This window comes from Coregonus lavaretus, assembly GCF_964263955.1.
Source record: "Coregonus lavaretus genome assembly, chromosome: 8".
NCBI classification, from domain to species: domain Eukaryota; kingdom Metazoa; phylum Chordata; class Actinopteri; order Salmoniformes; family Salmonidae; genus Coregonus; species Coregonus lavaretus.
In genome coordinates, this window is record NC_139995.1 from 61,102,093 (window position 1) to 61,125,922 (window position 23,830).

At 47.8% G+C, this 23,830-nt stretch overlaps 1 protein-coding gene across 1 annotated transcript in view; it reads left to right on the top strand.

Annotated features, from left to right (window-relative positions):
• Positions 1–23,830, top strand: part of cass4 (Cas scaffold protein family member 4) — a 55,270-nt gene that overhangs the window by 20,301 nt on the left and 11,139 nt on the right. The window contains exons 2-3 of the mRNA XM_084166834.1: positions 13,338–13,550; positions 18,424–18,579. Coding sequence (XP_084022960.1) covers positions 13,338–13,550; positions 18,424–18,579 — 369 coding nt within the window. The remainder of the gene's footprint in view (positions 1–13,337; positions 13,551–18,423; positions 18,580–23,830) is intronic.

Consider the following 23,830-nt stretch of genomic DNA (forward strand, 5'->3'; position numbering starts at 1 on the left):
TTGAGGAGGTTTACAGGCTAGTCCTTCAGCAGACAGACAGACAGACAGACAGACAGACAGACAGACAGACAGACAGACAGACAGACAGACAGACAGACAGACAGACAGACAGACAGACAGAGCAGTGAGTTGAGGTTGTTTACAGGCCAGACATTCAGCAGACAGACAGTCTTACTGACAGCCAGGGAGAGCTGGGAGATGATTGGGGGAAGACAGGGGGGAGGAGTGGGGTTGGGCTAGGAATATCAACACAAGGATGCTCAGCACCAATGACATCATACTATATCTATAGTGGGCAGGCAGGACTGGGGAGGTCTGGGGTGGGAACCAATGGTTACTGTGATCGGACACCTTGAAGCATGTGGTTTTCAGTTCACCTCCTCCAAACCCATGTGTTAGGGTAAACACCCTATGGAGGTCAGGAGAGAGAGGAGGTCAGGAGAGAGAGGAGGTCAGGAGAGAGAGGAGGTCAGGAGAGAGAGGAGGTCAGGAGAGAGAGGAGGTCAGGAGAGAGAGGAGGTCAGGAGAGAGTGGAGGTCAGGAGAGAGAGGAGGTCAGGAGAGAGAGGAGGTCAGGAGAGAGAGGAGGTCAGGAGACAGAGAGGAGGTCAAGAGAGAGAGGAGGTCAGGAGAGAGAGGAGGTCAGGAGAGAGAGGAGGTCAGGAGAGAGAGGAGGTCAGGAGAGAGTGGAGGTCAGGAGAGAGAGGAGGTCAGGAGAGAGAGGAGGTGAGGAGAGAGAGGAGGTGAGGAGAGAGAGGAGGTCAGGAGAGAGAGGAGGTCAGGAGAGAGTGGAGGTCAGGAGAGAGAGGAGGTCAGGAGAGAGAGGAGGTCAGGAGAGAGAGGAGGTGAGGAGAGAGAGGAGGTCAGGAGAGAGAGGAGGTCAGGAGAGAGAGGAGGTCAGGAGAGAGAGGAGGTCAGGAGAGAGAGGAGGTCAGGAGAGAGAGTGAGTGTGTCACTGCTGGTCCAGAGGACTGTCTTGACACATGGGCATGGTTTACAGGGACCTGAGGAATGTCTTGACACATGGGCATGGTTTACAGGGACCAGAGGAATGTCTTGACACATGGACATTTGTATTTTGATTTATTATGGATCCCCATTAGTTCCTGCCAAGGTAGCAGCTACTCTTCCTGGGGTCCAGCAACATTAAGGCAGTTATACATTTTTAAAAACATTACAATACATTCACAACAGATTTCACAACACACTAAGTGTGTGCCCTCAGGCCCCTACTCCACTACCACATATCTACAACACAAAATCCATGTGTACGTGTGTGTATAGTGAGTATGTTATTGTGTGTGTGTATGCATGTGTCTGTGTCTATGTTTGTGTTGCTTCACAGTCCCCGCTGTTCCATAAGGTGTATTTTTATCTGGTTTTGAAATCTAATTTTACTGCTTGCATGAGTTACTTGATGTGGAATAGAGTTCCATGTAGTCATGGCTCTATGTAGTACTGTGCGCCTCCCATAGTCTGTTCTGGACTTGGGGACTGTGAAGAGACCTCTGGTGGCATGTCTTGTGGGGTATGCATGGGTGTCTGAGCTGTGTGCCAGTAGTTCAAACAGACAGCTCGGTGCTTTCAACATGTCAATACCTCTCACAAATACAAGTGGTGATGAAGTCAATCTCTCCTCCACTTTGAGCAAGGAGAGATAGACATGCATATTATCAATGTTAGCTCTCTGTGTACGTCTAAGTATCACGTTTCAGGAGAAGACTCAGATGCAGACAGTGTCAAAATTACAAACGTTTATTACAAAAACAGAGGGCAGGCAAACGATAGGTCAGGACAGGGCAGGCAGAGGTCAGTAATCCAGATCAGAGACCACAAGGTACAGAACGGCAGGCAGGCTCAGGGTCAGGGCAGGCAGAGGTCAATAATCCAGGGTGGTGTGACAAGGTACAGAACGGCAGGCAGGCTCAGGGTCAGGGCAGGCAGAGGTCAATAATCCAGGGTTGTGTGACAAGGTACAGAACGGCAGGCAGGCTCAGGGTCAGGGCAGGCAGAGGTCAATAATCCAGGGTTGTGTGACAAGGTACAGAACGGCAGGCAGGCTCAGGGTCAGGGCAGGCAGAGGTCAATAATCCAGGGTGGTGTGACATGGTACAGAACGGCAGGCAGGCTCAGGGTCAGGGCAGGCAGAATGGTCAAAACCGGGAAAACTAGAAAACAGGAACTTGAGAAAGACAGGAGCAAGGGGAAAACCGCTGGTAGGCTTGACGAAACAAAACGAACTGGCAACAGACAAACAGAGAACACAGGTATAAATACACTGGGGATAATGGGGAAGATGGGCGACACCTGGAGGGGGGTGGAGACAATCACAAAGACAGGTGAAACAGATCAGGGTGTGACACTAAGGGCCAGACGTGCTGCCCTGTTCTGAGCCAATTGCAACCTTCCTGAGTCCCTCTTTGTAGCACCTGACCACATGACTGAACAGGTGCCTGTAGGACCTGCCTTGGTGATAGTTAAGAAGGCAGAGCAGCGCATTATTATGGACAGACTTCTCCCCATTTTAGCTACTGTTGTATCAATATGTTTTGACCATGACAGTTTACAATCCAAGGTTACTCCAAGCAGTTTAGTCACCTCAACTTGCTCTATTTCCACATTATTCGTTACAAGATTTAGTTGAGGTTTAGGGTTTAGTGAATGATTTGTCACAAACACAATGTTTTTAGTTTTTGAAATATTTAGGACTAACTTATTCCTTGCCACCCATTCTGAAACTAACTGCAGCTCTTTGTTAAGTGTTGCAATCATTTCAGTCTCTGTACTAGTTGACGTGTATAGTGTTGAGTCATCCGCATACATAGACACACTGGCTTTACTCAAAGCCAGTGGCATGTCGTTAGTAAAGATTGAAAAATGTAAGGGGCCTAGACAGCTGCCCTGGGGAAATCCTGATTCTACCTGGATTATGTTGGAGAGGCTTCCATTAAAGAACACCCTCTGTGTTCTGTTAGACAGGTAACTCTTTATCCACAATATACAGTGGGGAGAACAAGTATTTGATACACTGCCAATTTTGCAGGTTTTCCTACTTACAAAAGCATGTAGAGGTCTGTAATTTTTGTCATAGGTACACTTCAACTGTGAGAGACGAAATCTAAAAAACAAAAATCCAGAAAATCACATTGTATGATTTTTAAGTAATTCATTTGCATTTGATTGCATGACATAAGTATTTGATCACCTACCAACCAGTAAGAATTCCGGCTCTCACAGACCTGTTAGTTTTTCTTTAAGAAGCCCTCCTGTTCTCCACTCATTACCTGTATTAACTGCACCTGTTTGAACTCGTTACCTGTATAAAAGTCACCTGTCCACACACTCAATCAAACAGACTCCAACCTCTCCACAATGGCCAAGACCAGAGAGCTGTGTAAGGACATCAGGGATAAAATTGTAGACCTGCACAAGGCTGGGATGGGCTACAGGACAATAGGCAAGCAGCTTGGTGAGAAGGCAACAACTGTTGGCACAATTATTAGAAAATGGAGGAAGTTCAAGATGACAGTCAATCACCCTTGGTCTGGGGCTCCATGCAATATTTCACCTCGTGGGGCATCAATGATCATGAGGAAGGTGAGGGATCAGCCCAGAACTACACGGCAGGACCTGGTCAATGACCTGAAGAGAGCTGGGACCAGAGTCTCAATGAAAACCATTAGTAACACACTACGCCGTCATGGATTAAAATCCTGCAGCGCACGCAAGGTCCCCCTGCTCAAGCCAGCGCATGTCCCGTCTGAAGTTTGCCAATGACCATCTGGATGATCCAGAGGAGCAATGGGAGAAGGTAATGTGGTCTGATGAGACAAAAATAGAGCTTTTTGGTCTAAACTCCACTCGCCGTGTTTGGAGGAAGAAGAAGGATGAGTACAACCCCAAGAACACCATCCCAACCGTGAAGCATGGAGGTGGAAACATCATTCTTTGGGGATGCTTTTCTGCAAAGGGGACAGGACGACTGCACCGTATTGAGGGGAGGATAGATGGGGCCATGTATTGCGAGATCATGGCCAACAACCTCCTTCCCTCAGTAAGAGCATTGAAGATGGGTCATGGCTGGGTCTTCCAGCTTGACAACGATCCGAAACACACAGCCAGGGCAACTAAGGAGTGGCTCCATAAGAAGCATCTCAAGGTCCTGGAGTGGCCTAGCCAGTCTCCAGACCTGAACCCAATAGAAAATCTTTGGAGGGAGCTGAAAGTCCGTATTGCCCAGCGACAGCCCCGAAACCTGAAGGATCTGGAGAAGGTCTGTATGGAGGAGAGGGCCAAAATCCCTGCTGCAGTGTGTGCAAACCTGGTCAAGACCTACAGGAAATGTATGATCTCTGTAATTGCAAACAAAGGTTTCTGTACCAAATATTAAGTTCTGCTTTTCTGATGTATCAAATACTTATGTCATGCACTAAAATGCAAATTAATTACTTAAAAATCATACAATGTGATTTTCTGGATTTTTGTTTTAGATTCCGTCTCTCACAGTTGAAGTGTACCTATGATAAAAATACAGATATACAGACCTCTACATGCTTTGTAAGTAGGAAAACCTGCAAAATCAGCAGTGTATTAAATACTTGTTCTCCCCACTGTAGTAAGGCCATAACACATACGTTTTTCCAGCAACAGACTATGATCGACAATGTCAAAAGCCTCACTGAAGTCTTAACAAAACAGCCCCCACAATCTTTTTATCATCAATTTCTCTAAGGCAATCATCAGTCATTTGTGTAAGTGCTGTGCTTGTTGAATGTCCTTCCCTGTAAGCGTGCTGAAAGTCTGTTGTCAATTTGTTTACTGTAAAATAGCAGTGTATCTGGTCAAAGACAATTTTTTCCAAAAGTTTACTAAGGGTTGTTAACAGGCTGATTGGTCGGCTATTTGAGCCAGTAAAGGGGGCTTTACTATTCTTAGGTAGCGGAATGACTTTTGCTTCCCTCCAGGCCTGAGGGCACACACTTTCTAGTAGGCTTAAACTGAAGATATGGCAAATAGGTGTGGCAATATCGTCCGCTATTATCCTCAGTAATTTTCCATCCAAGTTGTCAGACCCTGGTGGCTTGTCATTGTTGATAGACAACAATCATTTTTTCACGTCTTCCACTCACTTTACGGAATTCAAAATGACAGTTCTTGTCTTTCATAATTTGGTCAGATATACTTGGATGTGTAGTGTCAGTGTTTGTTGCTGGCATGTCATGCCTAAGTTTGCTTATCTTGCTAATGAAAAAATTATTAAAGTAGTTGGCAATATCAGTGGGTTTTCTGATGAATGAGCCATCTGATTCAATGAATGATGGAGGTGAGTTTGCTTCCTTTCCCAAAATGTCATTTAAGGTGCTCCAAAGCTTTTTACTATCATTCTTTATGTCATTTATCTTTGTTTCATAGTGGAGTTTCTTCTTCTTTTTATTCAGTTTAGTCACATCATTTCTCAATTTGCAATACGTTTGCCAATCAGTTGTGCAGCCAGACTTATTTGCCATTCTTTTTGCCTCATCCCTCTCAACCATACACATTTCCAATTCCTCATCAATCCACAGGGATTTAACAGTTTTTACAGTCATTTTCTTAATGGTTGCATGCTTATTAGTAACCGGAATAAGCAATTTCATAAATGTGTGAAGTGCAGCGTCTGGTTGCTCCTCATTACACACCACGGACCAACAAATATTCAGAACATCAACAACATTGGAATCACTACAAAACGTATTGTATGACCTCTTATACACTATATTAGGCCCAGCCTTTGGAACTTTGGTTTTCCTAGATATGGCTACTATATTGTGATCACTACATCCGATGGATCTGGATACTGCTTTCAAGCTCATTTCTGCAGCATTAGTAAAAATGTGATCAATACATGTTGATGATTTCATTCCTATGCTGTTTGTAACTACCCTGGTAGGTTGACTGATAACCCAAACCAGGTTGCAGGCACTGGTTAAAGTTTGAAGCTTTCTCTTGAGTGGGCAGCCTGATGAAAGCCAGTCAATTTTTAAAACACCCAGAAAATATACCTCTCTGTTTATCACATACATTATTAAGCATTTCACACATGTTATCCAGATACTGACTGTTAGCACTTGGTGGTCTATAGCAGCTTCCGACCAGAATGGGCTTTAGGTGAGGCAGATGAACCTGTAGCCATATTACTTCAACAGTATTTAACATGAGATCCTCTCTATGCTTTACAGGAATGTGGTTCTGAATATAAACAGCAACACCTCCACCTTTGGCATTTCTGTCTTTTCTGTAGCTCTTATAACCTTGTTGTCACGTCTCCTCCCATTCCTCCCCTCCGGTGCTCTGATTCGCCGGTCTACTGAGCCACCGGTCTGAGCGCACCACCTCGGCAACACCGGAATGGAAACCCAACTCACCCAACTCACCCTAATCACCTCCAGCGCACCTGCACCTCATCATCTCATCACCACCCCTATTTAGCCCTGGACTGTTCTGGATGATGTTGTGTGGGATTGTTTAGCTTCGTGTCGTTTACTCTATGTTTGTTATTTCTCTTTATCATTGTTTAGTAAACCTTGACCTTGTTAATTCCTGCGTCTGCGTCCTGCCTGTCTTCGTATACTCAGTACTCGTCACAGAATCACACACCAAACGAAAATGGATGCAGCAGGAGTTTCCCAGTGCCTGGACCAGCACCACCAGCAGCAGCTTGCCCAGTTGAACGTCGCCATGCAGGAAGTGCTCCAAACTCTGCATAATCTGCCTAGCGCTCAGGGAGCGGCGAGTGCCCCCAATCCACCTGTTCCCGTGCTATCACCCACTTTTGTGAACCCTCGCCCTACCAGAGCGCTATGACGGTAAAACTACTAAATGTAGCGGCTTCCTGTTACAGGTTTCACTTTATCTGGCGCGTCAGCCTGGGGCATATCCATCTGACCAAGCCAGGATAGCGCTGGTGATTTCGCTACTTAAAGGCAGTTGGGAAGGAGAGGAGGCAGTGAGACTTCCCTAACCCACCCTCCTCGCTCGGTTCAGGGCGGTGTTTGATCATCCCACGGAGGGAAAGGACGGGGGTGAGCGTCTCCTCCAGCTACAACAGTGAGAGGGGCCCGCGTTCGAGTACGCTCGGAGCTTTCGCACGGTGGTGTCGTCTTCCGGCTGGAATGAGCGTACTCTGCGCACGGCCTTCAGGAGAGGCTTACGGGAGGACAACAAAACGGAACTTTACTGTCTTTGTTATTTCTCTTGCTCGTTGTTAACCTTGACCTTGTTAATTCCTGCGTCTGCGTCCTCTTGAATCTTCGTATACTCAGTACGCGTCACACTTGTATTGCTACCACTGTATCATAAAGGTATTATCTAAGTGAGTTTTCAGAGATTGTCAGAATATGAATGTCATCTGTTACTAGAAAATTATTGATTTCATGAACCTTATTTCTTAAGCTACATATATTAACGTGGGCTATTTTGAGCACTTTTCTTCTGGGATGCTTGATTGTTAAATTTCCCAGTAAAGCAATAAAAACAGAGGTTCTCAGGTTATTTATGTTAGTGCAGGGTGAGCTGCACACAGTGGACTTCCTGCTAGGGCACACCACCTCAGTGCTAACAGTATCACTCTGGTTCATAGGCACATGATTACTGCATCCAATAGCTGTAGGATCAGCAGAGGCATTCAGAGCAGTAAGAGGGACATAAATTAGGTTACTTATATTGTGTCTTCCAGCGCCCCTGGGATAATGTACATTTACTGAAGCATTATGACAACTCAGCGACACAATGGTAGGGATTAACTGAGCTGGGCTTGGGTCATTGATAAGTCATTGTCTCAATGCAGCCTTATAATGCTGTGAAAGGATCCAGTAACCCAAATGATTTGGGTGGATCCCATCCTCCTTATAGCTTAGTTTCCAGAAGGTATCAACATTGTCAATAAATGTTACACCCACAGAGCTGCAATAGTCTCGTAGCCAGTTATGGAGGGCTAAAAGTCTGCTGAACCGTTCAATGCCACGATTTAGGGAGGGCAGAGGGCCAGATATGATGGGTTTTTTGTTAGTGTCTAGCAGAGAGTCAATCAGCTCTTTAAAATCCAGTTTCAACTGTTCAGAGCTGCCCTTCATAATGTCATTAAAACCCACATGGACTACGATAGAATCGATTTCCTGATGCTTGTTTAAAATGTTTGGGAGCAGCTTATTGATGTCCTGTATTCGTGCTCCTGGATGAAAAAAAATGTGCTCCAGAGACAGACATTTCTCACCGTTGAACTGCCCAATACAACGGCCGGAGAAGGGGATGGAGAAGTCCGCCCATCACACAATTAGTTGATCCTTTCACGGGCCCATGAGAACAGGATAGCATACGCCCGCTGCTCCCGGCGATAGGTCTAGACCGCCTACAGCAGGCAGTGCTCCGTCAAATCCAGAAAGAGGGAAAGGAGCCGAACTCAACGACGAAGCCGCTACTAGAGTCAGCGTAGTTGGAGTCAGCACCGCCGTCCCAGACACAGGCAGTCCCAGACACAGCCATAGCAGACACAGGCAGTCCCAGACACAGGCAGTCCCAGACACAGGCAGTCCCAGACACAGGGAGTCCCAGTGATGAAAGAGCAGGTAGATCAGGCATCAGTGCAGCGAAGCTATTCCTCATGTCAATCTGCAATAGTTTACAGGGGCACGAGGAATGTTTTGACACATGGGCATGGTTTACAGGGACCAGAGGACTGTCTTGACACATGGGCATGGTTTACCGAGACCAGAGGAATGTCTTGACACATGGGCATGGTTTACCGAGACCAGAGGAATGTCTTGCTGAGCATTAGTTGGCCTACACAAGCTGTGTGTGTGTGTGTGTGCATTTATTTATATACGTGTGTGTGAAGAGAATGGTTAAGTGAACTTTAAGTACCATAGGCAAATCACTTCTCTGTCATATCAGTATGAAAAATGTATGCACTGACTAACTGTAAGTCGCTCTGGATAAGAGCGTCTGCTAAATGACTAAAATGTAAAATGTAAAATATAACTTATCTGTCATATCACTTATCTGTCATATTTGTAAATGGACTCTCAAGTGACTTAATGTTTGTTGAAATGACCTGTCAAGAGAACCCCTCAATACTTTATTTACATTTACATTTACGTCATTTAGCAGACGCTCTTATCCAGAGTGACTTACAAATAGGTGCATTCACCTTATAGCCAGTGGGATAACCACTTTACAATATTGTTTTTTTTATTATTATTTTTTGGGTGGGGGGGGGGGTGGGGGGGGGGGGTGGGTTGGAGTAAGGGGGGTGGGGTAGAAGGATTACTTTATCCTATCCCAGGTATTCCTTAAAGAGGTGGGGTTTCAAATGTCTTCGGAAGGTGGTGAGTGACTCCGCTGCTGTCCTGGCGTCGTGAGGGAGCTTGTTCCACCATTGGGGTGCCAGAGCAGCGAACAGTTTTGACTGGGCTGAGCGGGAACTATGCTTCCGCAGAGGTAGGGGAGCCAGCAGGCCAGAGGTGGATGAACGCAGTGCCCTCGTTTGGGTGTAGGGACTGATCAGAGCCTGAAGGTACGGAGGTGCCGTTCCCCTCACAGCTCTGTAGGCAAGCACCATGGTCTTGTAGCAGATGCGAGCTTCAACTGGAAGCCAGTGGAGTGTGCGGAGGAGCGGGGTGACGTGAGAGAACTTGGGAAGGTTGAACACCAGACGGGCTGCGGCATTCTGGATGAGTTGTAGGGGTTTAATGGCACAGGCAGGGAGCCCAGCCAACAGCGAGTTGCAGTAATCCAGACGGGAGATGACAAGTGCCTGGATTAGGACCTGTGCCGCTTCCTGTGTAAGGCAGGGTCGTACTCTCCGAATGTTGTAGAGCATGAACCTACAGGATCGGGTCACCGCCTTGATGTTAGCGGAGAACGACAGGGTGTTGTCCAGGGTCACGCCAAGGCTCTTCGCACTCTGGGAGGAGGACACAACGGAGTTGTCAACCGTGATGGCGAGATCATGGAACAGGCAGTCCTTCCCCGGGAGGAAGAGCAGCTCCGTCTTGCCAAGGTTCAGCTTGAGGTGGTGATCCGTCATCCATACTGATATGTCTGCCAGACATGCAGAGATGCGATTCGCCACCTGGTTATCAGAAGGGGGAAAGGAGAAGATTAGTTGTGTGTCGTCAGTGTAGCAATGATAGGAGAGGCCATGTGAGGATATGACAGAGCCAAGTGACTTGGTGTATAGCGAGAATAGGAGAGGGCCTAGAACTGAGCCCTGGGGGACACCAGTGGTGAGAGCACGTGGTGCGGAGACAGCTTCTCGCCACGCCACTTGGTAGGAGCGACCGGTCAGGTAGGACGCAATCCAAGAGTGAGCCGCGCCGGAGATTCCCAGCTCGGAGAGGGTGGAGAGGAGGATCTGATGGTTCACAGTATCAAAGGCAGCAGACAGGTCTAGAAGGACAAGAGCAGAGGAGAGAGAGTTAGCTTTAGCAGTGCGGAGAGCCTCCGTGACACAGAGAAGAGCAGTCTCAGTTGAATGACCAGTCTTGAAACCTGACTGGTTTGGATCAAGAAGGTCATTCTGAGAGAGATAGCAAGAGAGTTGGCTAAAGACGGCACGCTCAATAGTTTTGGAGAGAAAAGAAAGAAGGGATACTGGTCTGTAGTTGTTGACATCAGAGGGATCGAGTGTTGGTTTTTTGAGAAGGGGTGCAACTCTCGCTCTCTTGAAGACGGAAGGGACATAGCCAGCGGTCAAGGATGAGTTGATCAGCGAGGTGAGGTAAGGGAGAAGGTCACCGGAGATGGTCTGGAGAAGAGAGGAGGGGATAGGGTCAAGCGGGCAGGTTGTTGGGCGGCCTGCCGTCACAAGTCGTAAGATTTTATCTGGAGAGAGAGGGGAGAAAGAAGTCAAAGCATAGGGTAGGGCAGTGTGAGCAGGACCAGCAGTGTCATTTGACTTAACAAACAAGGATCGGATGTCGTCAACCTTCTTTTCAAAATGGTTGACGAAGTCATCCACAGAGAGGGAGGAGGGGGGGGGGATTCAGCAGGGAGGAGAATGTGGCAAAGAGCTTCCTAGGGTTAGAGGCAGATGCTTGGAATTTAGAGTGGTAGAAAGTGGCCTTAGCAGCAGAAACAGATGAAGAAAATGTAGAGAGGAGGGAGTGAAAAGATGCCAGGTCCGCAGGGAGTCTAGTTTTCTTCCATTTCCGCTCAGCTGCCCGGAGCTCTGTTCTGTGAGCTCGCAATGAGTCATCAAGCCACGGAGCTGGAGGGGAGGACCGAGCCGGCCGGGAGGATAGGGGACATAGAGAGTCAAAGGATGCAGAAAGGGAGGAGAGGAGGGTTGAGGAGGCAGAATCAGGAGATTGGAGGGAGAAGGATTGAGCAGAGGGAAGAGATGATAGGATGGAAGAGGAGAGAGTAGTGGGAGAGAGAGAGCGAAGGTTGCGACGGCGCATTACCATCTGTGTAGGGGCAGAGTGAGTAGTGTTGGAGGAGAGGGAGAGAGAAAAGGATACAAAGTAGTGTTCTGAGACTTGGAGGGGAGTTGCAGTGAGATTAGTAGAACAACAGCATCTAGTAAAGATGAGGTCAAGCGTATTGCCTGCCTTGTGAGTAGGGGGGGACGGTGAGAGGGTGAGGTCAAAAGAGGAGAGGAGTGGAAAGAAGGAGGCAGAGAGAAATGAGTATGATTATATTATAGTATGATTATATTGTTTCTAGGTTTTGATTTAACCTTTATTTAACCATTTAGGTAAGACACTGCTTGTTTATTTTGGGTGACTGGATGAATGGTGAGAAAGGATGTTCTTAGTCTGATATATGAGGAAGTATTGAGGTGGCTGGTTTCCTGGTTATTCGGCTGAAGGAAACTCACACAGGAACTGAGAATTACAAGACATAGAAAGAGATCGTTCTCACAACAAAAAAATTGACACACCTGCAGAGAGCTTTCAATTGAAAACAGAGAATGTGAATATGAGAATATGACTATCTCTGCCCCCCCCCCCCCCTCCACCCCCGGCTGTGGTTAATTTTTGTCTGATTTCAAGGGTTCTTTATGAGAGAATCACAACCGTAGTGATCTTTTATTCACGGGTATTGAGATAGCAGTAGTTAGCAGGAAACTGTCAAAGACCACAGCTGCCCAGTGCCTTAGCTATGTCATACACCCATTATCTTCACCCAACACAGACTGTCTGCCTGTCTTATTAACTGTCTGCCTGTCTTATTAACTGTCTGCCTGTCTTATTAACTGTCTGCCTGTCTTATTAACTGTCTGCCTGTCTTATTAACTCTCTGCCTGTCTTATTAACTGTCTGCCTGTCTTATTAACTGTGTGTAATTGTCTGACCTGTGTTCTGATGAGCTAATCTGAAACCTGTCTTATGTTGTATTCTGTGTTGTGTTGTATTCTGTGTTGTGTTGTGTTGTATTCTGTGTTGTGTTGTATTCTGTGTTGTGTTGTGTTGTATTCTGTGTTGTGTTGTATTCTGTGGTGTTGTATTCTGTGTTGTGTTGTATTCTGTGTTGTGTTGTATTCTGTGTTGTGTTGTATTCTGTGTTGTGTTGTATTGTGTGTTGTGTTCTGTCTGACCAATGTCTCTGTTGTGTTGTATTCTGTGTTGTGTTGTATTCTGTGTTGTGTTGTATTGTGTGTTGTGTTCTGTCTGACCTATGTCTCTGTGGTGTTGTATTGTGTGTTGTGTTGTATTGTATGTTGTGTTCTGTCTGACCAATGTCTCTGTTGTGTTGTATTCTGTGTTGTGTTGTATTGTGTGGTGTTGTGTTCTGTGTTGTGTTGTATTGTGTGTTGTGTTCTGTCTGACCAATGTCTCTGTTGTGTTGTATTCTGTGTTGTGTTGTATTGTGTGGTGTTGTGTTCTGTGTTGTGTTGTATTGTGTGTTGTGTTCTGTCTGACCAATGTCTCTGTTGTGTTGTATTCTGTGGTGTTGTGTTCTGTGTTGTGTTGTATTCTGTGTTGTGTTGTATTGTGTGTTGTGTTGTATTGTGTGTCGTGTTGTATTGTGTGTTGTGTTGTATTGTGTGTCGTGTTGTGTTCTGTGTTGTGTTGTATTGTGTGTTGTGTTCTGTCTGACCAATGTCTCTGTGGTGTTGTATTCTGTGGTGTTGTATTCTGTGTTGTGTTGTATTGTGTGTCGTGTTGTATTCTGTGGTGTTGTGTTCTGTGTTGTGTTGTATTCTGTGGTGTTGTGTTCTGTGTTGTGTTGTATTCTGTGTTGTGTTGTATTGTGTGTTGTGTTGTATTGTGTGGTGTTGTATTGTGTGTGGTGTTGTATTGTGTGTTGTGTTCTGTCTGACCTATGTCTCTGTGGTGTCCTGTCTCCTCTCCCCAGACCCTGCTGGCTAGGGCCCTGTATGACAACATAGCCGAGTGCAGTGATGAGCTGGGCTTCAGGAAGGGAGACGTGGTTACAGTGCTGCAACAGGAAGTAGACGGGAACTGTGGTTGGTGGATCTGCTTCCTGTCTGGACGACAGGGCCTGGCCCCAGCCAATCGCCTGCAGCTCCTACCACTTGCCCCACCCCAAACCCCGGCTCAGACCCAGGTATGACTGTGTGTGTTAGGGTTGAATATTTTCCTGGTATTTTACAAATGTTCCATCCCGAGAATAAATCACTATTCTCCCGGGTAACCCGGTATTTCCCGCCAAAACCGGAAGTGTCATTCAAAAGCATTATAAAGCATATAAATAGGCCTATGTCTGGATTTGATTAGAGCTTTGATAGAAAATTCAAGCCTGATGCTACCTGAGTCTGATAAGTCATACAGTAAAGACATTTCATGAACCCAAGCCCAAAAAAGCCCAAATGATTATGCGGTTATCCAATAGGATAGGCTATGTGATATACAGTGGGGGGGGGAAAGTATTTAGTCAGCCACCAATTGTGCAAGTTCTCCCACTTAAAAAGATGAGAGAGGCCTGTAATTTTCATCATAGGTACACGTCAACTATGACAGACAAAATGAGATTTTTTTTCTCCAGAAAATCACATTGTAGGATTTTTTATGAATTTATTTGCAAATTATGGTGGAAAATAAGTATTTGGTCAATAACAAAAGTTTCTCAATACTTTGTTATATACCCTTTGTTGGCAATGACACAGGTCAAACGTTTTCTGTAAGTCTTCACAAGGTTTTCACACACTGTTGCTGGTATTTTGGCCCATTCCTCCATGCAGATCTCCTCTAGAGCAGTGATGTTTTGGGGCTGTCGCTGGGCAACATAGACTTTCAACTCCCTCCAAAGATTTTCTATGGGGTTGAGATCTGTAGACTGGCTAGGCCACTCCAGGACCTTGAAATGCTTCTTATGAAGCCACTCCTTCGTTGCCCGGGCGGTGTGTTTGGGATCATTGTCATGCTGAAAGACCCAGCCACGTTTCATCTTCAATGCCCTTGCTGATGGAAGGAGGTTTTCACTCAAAATCTCACGATACATGGCCCCATTCATTCTTTCCTTTACACGGATCAGTTGTCCTGGTCCCTTTGCAGAAAAACAGCCCCAAAGCATGATGTTTCCACCCCCATGCTTCACAGTAGGTATGGTGTTCTTTGGATGCAACTCAGCATTCTTTGTCCTCCAAACACGACGAATTGAGTTTTTACCAAAAAGTTATATTTTGGTTTCATCTGACCATATGACATTCTCCCAATCCTCTTCTGGATCATCCAAATGCACTCTAGCAAACTTCAGACGGGACATGTACTGACTTAAGCAGGGGGACACGTCTGACACTGCAGGATTTGAGTCCCTGGCGGCGTAGTGTGTTACTGATGGTAGGCTTTGTTACTTTGGTCCCAGCTCTCTGCAGGTCATTCACTAGGTCCCCCTGTGTGGTTCTGGGATTTTTGCTCACCGTTCTTGTGATCATTTTGACCCCACGGGGTGAGATCTTGCGTGGAGCCCCAGATCGAGGGAGATTATCAGTGGTCTTGTATGTCTTCCATTTCCTAATAATTGCTCCCACAGTTGATTTCTTCAAACCAAGCTGCTTACCTATTGCAGATTCAGTCTTCCCAGCCTGGTGCAGGTCTACAATTTTGTTTCTGGTGTCCTTTGACAGCTCTTTGGTCTTGGCCATTGTGGAGTTTGGAGTGTGACTGTTTGAGGTTGTGGACAGGTGTCTTTTATACTGATAACAAGTTCAAACAGGTTCCATTAATACAGGTAACGAGTGGAGGACAGAGGAGCCTCTTAAAGAATAAGTTACAGGTCTGTGAGAGCCAGAAATCTTGCTTGTTTGTAGGTGACCAAATACTTATTTTCCACCATAATTTGCAAATAAATTCATTAAAAATCCTACAATGTGATTTTCTGGAGAGGAAAAAAACTGGGATATGCTTAACACCCCGGCCGTCCTACAATCCAAACTAGATGCCCTCAATCTCACACAAATTATCAAGGAACCTACCAGGTACAACCCTAAATCCGTAAACATGGGCACCCTCACAGATATCATCCTGACTAACTTCTTTTTGAGTGTGAACTGTATTACTGTACTGTGTTTGTGTTATACTGTGGAATTACGCACCTCGTTAAATCCGTGATAAAGCAGGTAAAGCAACATCTGATTCTGTTGCAGCACATGCGGCCTACAAAGTTACACGTATAGGCTAGAGAATTAGATTTTAATTTTGAAATATATTTAGTAGGCTGACGCATATATACCTTTTATAATATTTCCCCTAATGTTATTAGCCTACCTTCTCTTTATCTCTATTGTTGTTGCTTCATTCCTTCCTCGCTTTCAACAGTTAAATGAAATAAGTTTAGTTGTCCTTATCTTCATCATTATAATGACGTCTTTGAATAATATAGGACTAGAATTAGATGCAGAGGGCTTTTCGCTTCTCTTCACGAAGATTGAATGGTTATGGGTCTGAATAAATAACTCGCTATAGCCTGCCGCCATCGCGCGTTCGCTCTTCTTTCAAACTACCCCGTGAGTTCTATTGGCTGCTGTGTTTAACATTCAGCAAACAGGAGCTTGTGTCCCTCTTCGATTAGTTTATCGGTAGAAGAAATGCTACAAAAATATAATGCCCAGCAAGCTATTCTAGTGTATCTTCTCCTCCAAGAGCTAAGGAGTCTTTTTTACAGAGAGGCCAGTGGAGCGCGCGTATTGCGCAAGAGACAGCGGCTATAAGTTAGAAGCTTATTATGTCTAATGTTTAATGTTTAATTAGCTAAATATAAGGCTAAAACTGCATTGAATTTATTACCTGAAAGAGGACATCTATATACAGGGCTATATATCAATCTAGAACAGGATGATCTATTAGTTGATGGAGAGGGAGAAAGACTGTGAGAGAGTGTTCCACTCATGATGTAAAGCAACAATATTCGAGTGATAGCCTGTTTTAAAACCCTCCAGCTGCAATAAAAAATAAATCTTTACAATTAAAAAATAAGGTGACCACCGAAAGCTAGATGGAGATGGATAAATTAGACACGCATTCAGTCTTTATATGACTGTAGCATAGACCATGCTGCATTCAGTCTTTATATGACTGTAGCATAGACCATGCTGCATTCAGTCTTTATATTACTGTAGCATAGACCATGCTGCATTCAGTCTTTATATTACTGTAGCATAGACCATGCTGCATTCAGTCTTTATATTACTGCAGCATAGACCATGCTGCATTCAGTCTTTATATTACTGTAGCATAGACCATGCTGCATTCAGTCTTTATATTACTGCAGCATAGACCATGCTGCATTCAGTCTTTATATGACTGTAGCATAGACCATGCTGCATTCAGTCTTTATATTACTGCAGCATAGACCATGCTGCATTCAGTCTTTATATGGCTGTAGCATAGACCATGCTGCATTCAGTCTTTATATTACTGCAGCATAGACCATGCTGCATTCAGTCTTTATATTACTGCAGCATAGACCATGCTGCATTCAGTCTTTATATTACTGTAGCATAGACCATGCTGCATTCAGTCTTTATATTACTGCAGCATAGACCATGCTGCATTCAGTCTTTATATGACTGTAGCATAGACCATGCTGCATGTGGTCTTTATATTACTGCAGCATAGACCATGCTGCATCAAATCCAGGTCTACCTGTCACAAGAGAAAAAGTGACCATGATGAGATGATAGGTCTACATGCATTGTTACCATGATGAGATGATAGGTCTACATGCATTGTTACCATGATGAGATGATAGGTCTACATGCATTGTTACCATGATGAGATGATAGGTCTACATGCATTGTGAACTGCGCTCCATTCTGAGATGGCCTGTCTGTCCCCACCCTGAGTGTTGATGATTCATCATGAAGAGGCCATAGAGAAGACAGATTTAGACATAGCATATAATTTAACAGTTCCATTTCACGCCATGCTGTTCATATAAATCATTTATTATAATTTACCAGTTTCTCACTGTTATTTATCCCAGGAAAAGCGAGTGGTTTTAGGTGGTAAATCTTGGTAACTGGGTTCCCGCCATTCAACCCTAGTGTGTGTGTGTGTCTGTGTGTGTGTGTGTGTCTGTGTGTGTGTGTGTGTGTGTGTGTGTGTGTGTTTGTGTGTGTGTGTTTGTGCTTAGGAGCAAAGTATAAGATAAATTTCCCTGTAACATAACAACCATTTAAGTTCCCTCCTCTCCTCTCCCCTCCCCTCCCCTCCCCTCCCCTCCCCTCCCCTCCCCTCCCTCCCTCCTCTCCCCTCCCCTCCCCTCCTCTCCTCTCCTCTCCTCTCCCCTCCTCTCCCCTCCCCTCCTCTCCCCTCCTCTCCTCTCCCCTCCCCTCCTCTCCTCTCCCCTCCCCTCCCCCCTCTCCTCTCCTCTCCTCCTCCTCTCCCCTCCTCTCCTCTCCTCTCCTCTCCCCTCCCCTCCTCTCTCCTCTCCTCTCCTCTCCTCTCCTCTTCCTCTCCTCTCCTCTCCTCTCCCCTCCCCCTCCCCTCCTCTCCTCTCCTCTCCCCTCCTCTCCTCTCCTTATCTCCTCTCCTCTCCCCCCTCCTCTCCTCTCCTCTCCTCCCCTTATCCCATCTCCTCTCATCTCCTCTCCTATCCTCTCCTCCTCTCCCTTCCCCTCCCCACCCCTCCTCTCATCTCCTCTTCCCCTCCCCTCCTCTCCTCTTCATCTCTAATCCTCTCCTCTCCTCTCCTCTCCTCTCCTCTCCTCTCCTCTCCTCTCCTCTCCTCTCCCCTCCACCCCTCCTCTCTTCTCTTCTCTTCTCTTCTCTTCTCTTCTCTTCTCTTCTCTTCTCTTCTCTTCTCTTCTCTTCTCTTCTCTTCTCTTCTCTTCTCTTCTCTTCTCTTCTCTTCTCTTCTCTTCTCTTCTCTTCTCTTCTCTTCTCTTCTCTTCTCTTCTCTTCTCTTCTCTTCTCTTCTCCTCTCTTCTCCTCTCTCCTCCCCCATCTTTTCCTCTTTATTTCTCTTCTCTCCATCCCAGGGCAAGGTGACTGGTCTTGGTGCTGGTAGTGTTGACCCAGGTACCAGTCATAACAGTGACTCTGATAGGCCGGGGAACCTCTACCAGATCCCCAGCATTCCCCGACACACCTATTCCTCCAGCCCCGCCTACGAATGCATGGACCGCGTCTACAAGGTCTGTTACCACACCACCTAGCCAGATCAGCCAGTCTACTGCAATCGCTACACTTGCTAGGTCTAGGGGTCCTAGGCCTGGCTAAATGATGTAACCTGTAATCTGAGTGCTAGGTCTAGGGGTCCTAGGCCTGGCTAAATGATGTAACCTGTAATCTGAGTGTGTGCTTTTAACATGCAAGTAAGAGTAAGTGGATTCACGTACTAGGAGACAGCAACTTACTGTGTAGTGTCTACCTGTCTCCCTGTCTACCTGTGTACCTGTCTCCCTGTCTACCTGTCTACCTGTGTACCTGTCTCCCTGTCTACCTGTGTACCTGTCTCCCTGTCTACCTGTCTACCTGTGTACCTGTTTACCTGTGTACCTGTCTCCCTGTCTACCTGTGTACCTGTCTCCCTGTCTACGTGTCTCCCTGTCTACCTGTCTACCTGTGTACCTGTCTACCTGTCTCCCTGTCTACCTGTCTCCCTGTCTACCTGTCTCCCTGTCTACCTGTCTACGTGTCTCCCTGTCTCCCTGTCTACCTGTCTACCTGTGTACCTGTCTACGTGTCTCCCTGTCTACCTGTCTACCTGTCTACCTGTGTACCTGTTTACCTGTGTACCTGTCTACGTGTCTCCCTGTCTACCTGTCTACCTGTGTACCTGTCTACGTGTCTCCCTGTCTACCTGTCTACCTGTCTCCCTGTCTACCTGTCTCCCTGTCTACCTGTCTACGTGTCTCCCTGTCTACCTGTTTACCTGTCTACGTGTCTCCCTGTCTCCCTGTCTACCTGTCTCCCTGTCTACCTGTCTCCCTGTCTACCTGTCTACGTGTCTCCCTGTCTCCCTGTCTACCTGTCTACCTGTGTACCTGTCTACCTGTCTCCCTGTCTACATGTCTCCCTGTCTACCTGTCTACCCTAAGCACTAACTCCCTCCATTCCTAACAGGTCCCCTCCATCCCTGGTCCTGGTCCAGCCCGCCACAGCCCAGCCTCCCCACAGAAACACCACCCAGACGGACCTGAGGGGAACCACCACGCCATCAAGGTTTTAGTTCCCCTGTATAAAACCACTGTGGGCTTTAGTTCCCCTGTATAAAACCACTGTGGGCTTTAGTTCCCCTGTATAAAACCACTGTGGGCTTTAGTTCCCCTGTATAAACCACTGTGGGCTTTAGTTCCCCTGTATAAAACCACTGTGGGCTTTAGTTCCCCTGTATAAAACCACTGTGGGCTTTAGTTCCCCTGTATAAAACCACTGTGGGCTTTAGTTCCCCTGTATAAAACCACTGTGGGCTTTAGTTCCCCTGTATAAAACCACTGTGGGCTTTAGTTCCCCTGTATAAAACCACTGTGGGCTTTAGTTCCCCTGTATAAAACCACTGTGGGCTTTAGTTCCCCTGTATAAAACCACTGTGGGCTTTAGTTCCCCTGTATAAAACCACTGTGGGCTTTAGTTCCCCTGTATAAAACCACTGTGGGCTTTAGTTCCCCTGTATAAAACCTGTCTGTTGGCTGGTGCCGTACCTCTGGTCCCATACCTCTGGTCCCATACCTCTGGTTGGGTGATTAGGTTTGAGGTTAGGGGGGTAGCTAGCTAGTTGTTTGGAAGCTACAGGTTGGTGTCCGGGTAGGGGGGTAGCTAGCTAGTGGTTTGGAAGCTACATGTTGGGGTCTGGGAAAAAGGGGTAGCTAGCTAGAGGTTCAGAAGCTAGAGGTTGGGGTTAGGGTTAGGGGGGTAGCTAACTAGAGGTTCGGAAGCTAGAGGTTGGAGTCTGGGTTAGTGGGGAAGCTAACTAGAGGTTCAGAAGCTAGAGATTGGAGTCTGGGTTAGTGGGGAAGCTAACTAGAGATTCGGAAGCTAGAGGTTGGGGTCTGGGTTAGGGAGGTAGCTAGCTAGAGGTTGGGGAGCTAGAGGTTTGAGTCTGTATTAGCGGGGTAGCTAGCTAGAGATTGGGAAGCTAGAATTTGGTGTCTGGTTTAGGCAGGTAGCTAGCTAGAGGTTGGTGTCTGGGTTAGGGAGGTAGCTACCTAGAGTTTGGGAAGCTAGAATTTGGTGTCTGGTTTAGGAAGGTAGCTAGCTAGAGGTTCGGAAGCTAGAGGTTGGGGTCTGGGTTAGGGGGGTAGCTATCTAGAGGTTGGGGTCTGTTAGGGGGGTAGCTACCTAGAGTTTGGGAAGCTAGAATTTGGTGTCTGGTTTAGGAAGGTAGCTAGCTAGAGGTTCGGAAGCTAGAGGTTGGGGTCTGTTAGGGGGGTAGCTAGCTAGAGTTTGGGAAGCTAGAATTTGGTGTCTGGTTTAGGAAGGTAGCTAGCTAGAGGTTCGGAAGCTAGAGGTTGGAGTCTGGGTTAGGGGGGAAGCTAACTAGAGGTTGGGGTCTGTTAGGGGGGAGCTAGCTAGAGGTTGGGGTCTGGGTTAGGGAGGTAGCTAGCTAAAGGTTGGGAAGCTAGAGGTTGGGGTCTGGCTTAGGGCGGTAGCTAGCTAGAGGTTGGGAAGCTAGATGTTGGAGTCTGGGTTAGGGAGGTAGCTAGCTAGAGGTTGGGGTCTGGGTTAGGGGGGTAGCTATCTAGAGGTTGGGGTCTGGGTTAGGGAAGTAGCTATCTAGAGGTTGGGGTCTGGGTTAGGGGGGTAGCTAGCTAGAGGTTGGGGTCTGGGTTAGGGGGGTAGCTAGCTAGAGGTTGGGGTCTGGGTTAGGGGGGTAGCTATCTAGAGGTTAAGAAGCTAGAGGTTGGAGTCTGTATTAGGGGGGTAGCTAGCTAGAGATTGGTGTCTGGGTTAGGGGAGTAGGGTTTGAGGTATGGGTTAGGGTTAGGGGGGAGCTAGCTAGAGGTTGGGGTCTGGGTTAGGGGGGAGCTAGCTAGAGGTTGGGGTCTGTTAGGGGGGTAGCTATCTAGAGGTTGGGGTCTGGGTTAGGGGGGTAGGGTTAGAGGTTGGGGTCTGGGTTAGGGGGGTGGCTAGCTAGAGGTTGGGGTCTGGGTTAGGGGGGAGCTAGCTAGAGGTTGGGGTCTGGGTTAGGGGGGGTAGCTAGCTAGAGTTTGGGGTCTGGGTTAGGGAGGTAGCTACCTAGAGTTTGGGAAGCTAGAATTTGGTGTCTGGTTTAGGAAGGTAGCTAGCTAGAGGTTCGGGTCTGTTAGGGGGGTAGCTATCTAGAGGTTGGGGTCTGGGTTAGGGGGGTAGGGTTAGAGGTTGGGGTCTGGGTTAGGGGGGTAGCTAGCTAGAGGTTGGGGTCTGGGTTAGGGGGGAGCTAGCTAGAGGTTGGGGTCTGGGTTAGGGGGGGTAGCTAGCTAGAGTTTGGGGTCTGGGTTAGGGAGGTAGCTACCTAGAGTTTGGGAAGCTAGAGGTTGGGTTCTGGGTTAGGGAGGTAGCTATCTAGAGGTTGGAGTCTGGGTTAGGGAGGTAGCTATCTAGAGGTTGGGGTCTGGGTTAGGGGGGAGCTAGCTAGAGGTTGGGGTCTGGGTTAGGGGGGTAGCTATCTAGAGGTTGGGGTCTGGGTTAGGGGTTAGGGTTAGAGGTTGGGGTCTGGGTTAGGGGGGTAGCTATCTAGAGGTTGGAGTCTGGGTTAGGGGGGAGCTAGCTAGAGGTTGGGGTCTGGGTTAGGGGGGAGCTAGCTAGAGGTTGGGGTCTGGGTTAGGGGGGAGCTATCTAGAGGTTGGGGTCTGGGTTAGGGGGGGTAGCTATCTAGAGGTTGGGGTCTGGGTTAGGGGGGTAGCTATCTAGAGGTTGGGGTCTGGGTTAGGGGGGTAGCTATCTAGAGGTTGGGGTCTGGGTTAGGGGGGTAGGGTTAGAGGTTGGGGTCTGGGTTAGGGGGGTAGCTATCTAGAGGTTGGGGTCTGGGTTAGGGGGGTAGCTATCTAGAGGTTGGGGTCTGGGTTAGGGGGGTAGCTAGCTAGAGGTTGGGGTCTGGGTTAGGGGGGTAGCTATCTAGAGGTTGGGGTCTAGGTTAGGGGGGTAGCTATCTAGAGGTTGGGGTCTGGGTTAGGGGGGTAGGGTTAGAGGTTGGGGTCTGGGTTAGGGGGGTAGGGTTAGAGGTTGGGGTCTAGGTTAGGGGGGTAGCTATCTAGAGGTTGGGGTCTGGGTTAGGGGTTAGGGTTAGAGGTTGGGGTCTGGGTTAGGGGGGTAGCTATCTAGAGGTTGGGGTCTGGGTTAGGGGGGTAGCTATCTAGAGGTTGGGGTCTGGGTTAGGGGGGTAGCTATCTAGAGGTTGGGGTCTGGGTTAGGGGGGAGCTAGCTAGAGGTTGGGGTCTGGGTTAGGGGGGAGCTAGCTAGAGGTTGGGGTCTGGGTTAGGGGGGTAGCTATCTAGAGGTTGGGGTCTGGGTTAGGGGGGTAGCTATCTAGAGGTTGGGGTCTGGGTTAGGGGGGTAGCTATCTAGAGGTTGGGGTCTGGGTTAGGGGGGTAGCTATCTAGAGGTTGGGGTCTGGGTTAGGGGGGTAGCTATCTAGAGGTTGGGGTCTGGGTTAGGGGGGTAGCTAGCTAGAGGTTGGGGTCTGGGTTAGGGGGGTAGCTATCTAGAGGTTGGGGTCTGGGTTAGGGGGGTAGGGCTAGAGGTTGGGGTCTGGGTTAGGGGGGTAGCTAGCTAGAGGTTGGGGTCTGGGTTAGGGGGGTAGCTATCTAGAGGTTGGGGTCTGGGATAGGGGGGAGCTAGCTAGAGGTTGGGGTCTGGGTTAGGGGGGTAGCTATCTAGAGGTTGGAGTCTGGGTTAGGGGGGGTAGCTATCTAGAGGTTGGGGTCTGGGTTAGGGGGGAGCTAGCTAGAGGTTGGGGTCTGGGTTAGGGGTTAGGGTTAGAGGTTGGGGTCTGGGTTAGGGGGGTAGCTAGCTAGAGGTTGGGGTCTGGGTTAGGGGGGTAGGGTTAGAGGTTGGGGTCTGGGTTAGGGGGGTAGCTAGCTAGAGGTTGGGGTCTGGGTTAGGGAGGTAGCTATCTAGAGGTTGGGGTCTGGGTTAGGGGGGTAGCTATCTAGAGGTTGGGGTCTGGGTTAGGGGGGTAGCTAGCTAGAGGTTGGGGTCTGGGTTAGGGGGGTAGCTATCTAGAGGTTGGGGTCTGGGTTAGGGAGGTAGCTAGCTAGAGGTTGGGGTCTGGGTTAGGGGGGTAGCTATCTAGAGGTTGGGGTCTGGGTTAGGGGGGTGGCTAGCTAGAGGTTGGGGTCTGGGTTAGGGGGGTAGCTAGCTAGAGGTTGGAGTCTGGGTTAGGGGGGAGCTAGCTAGAGGTTGGGGTCTGGGTTAGGGAGGTAGCTAGCTAGAGGTTGGGGTCTGGGTTAGGGGGGTAGCTAGCTA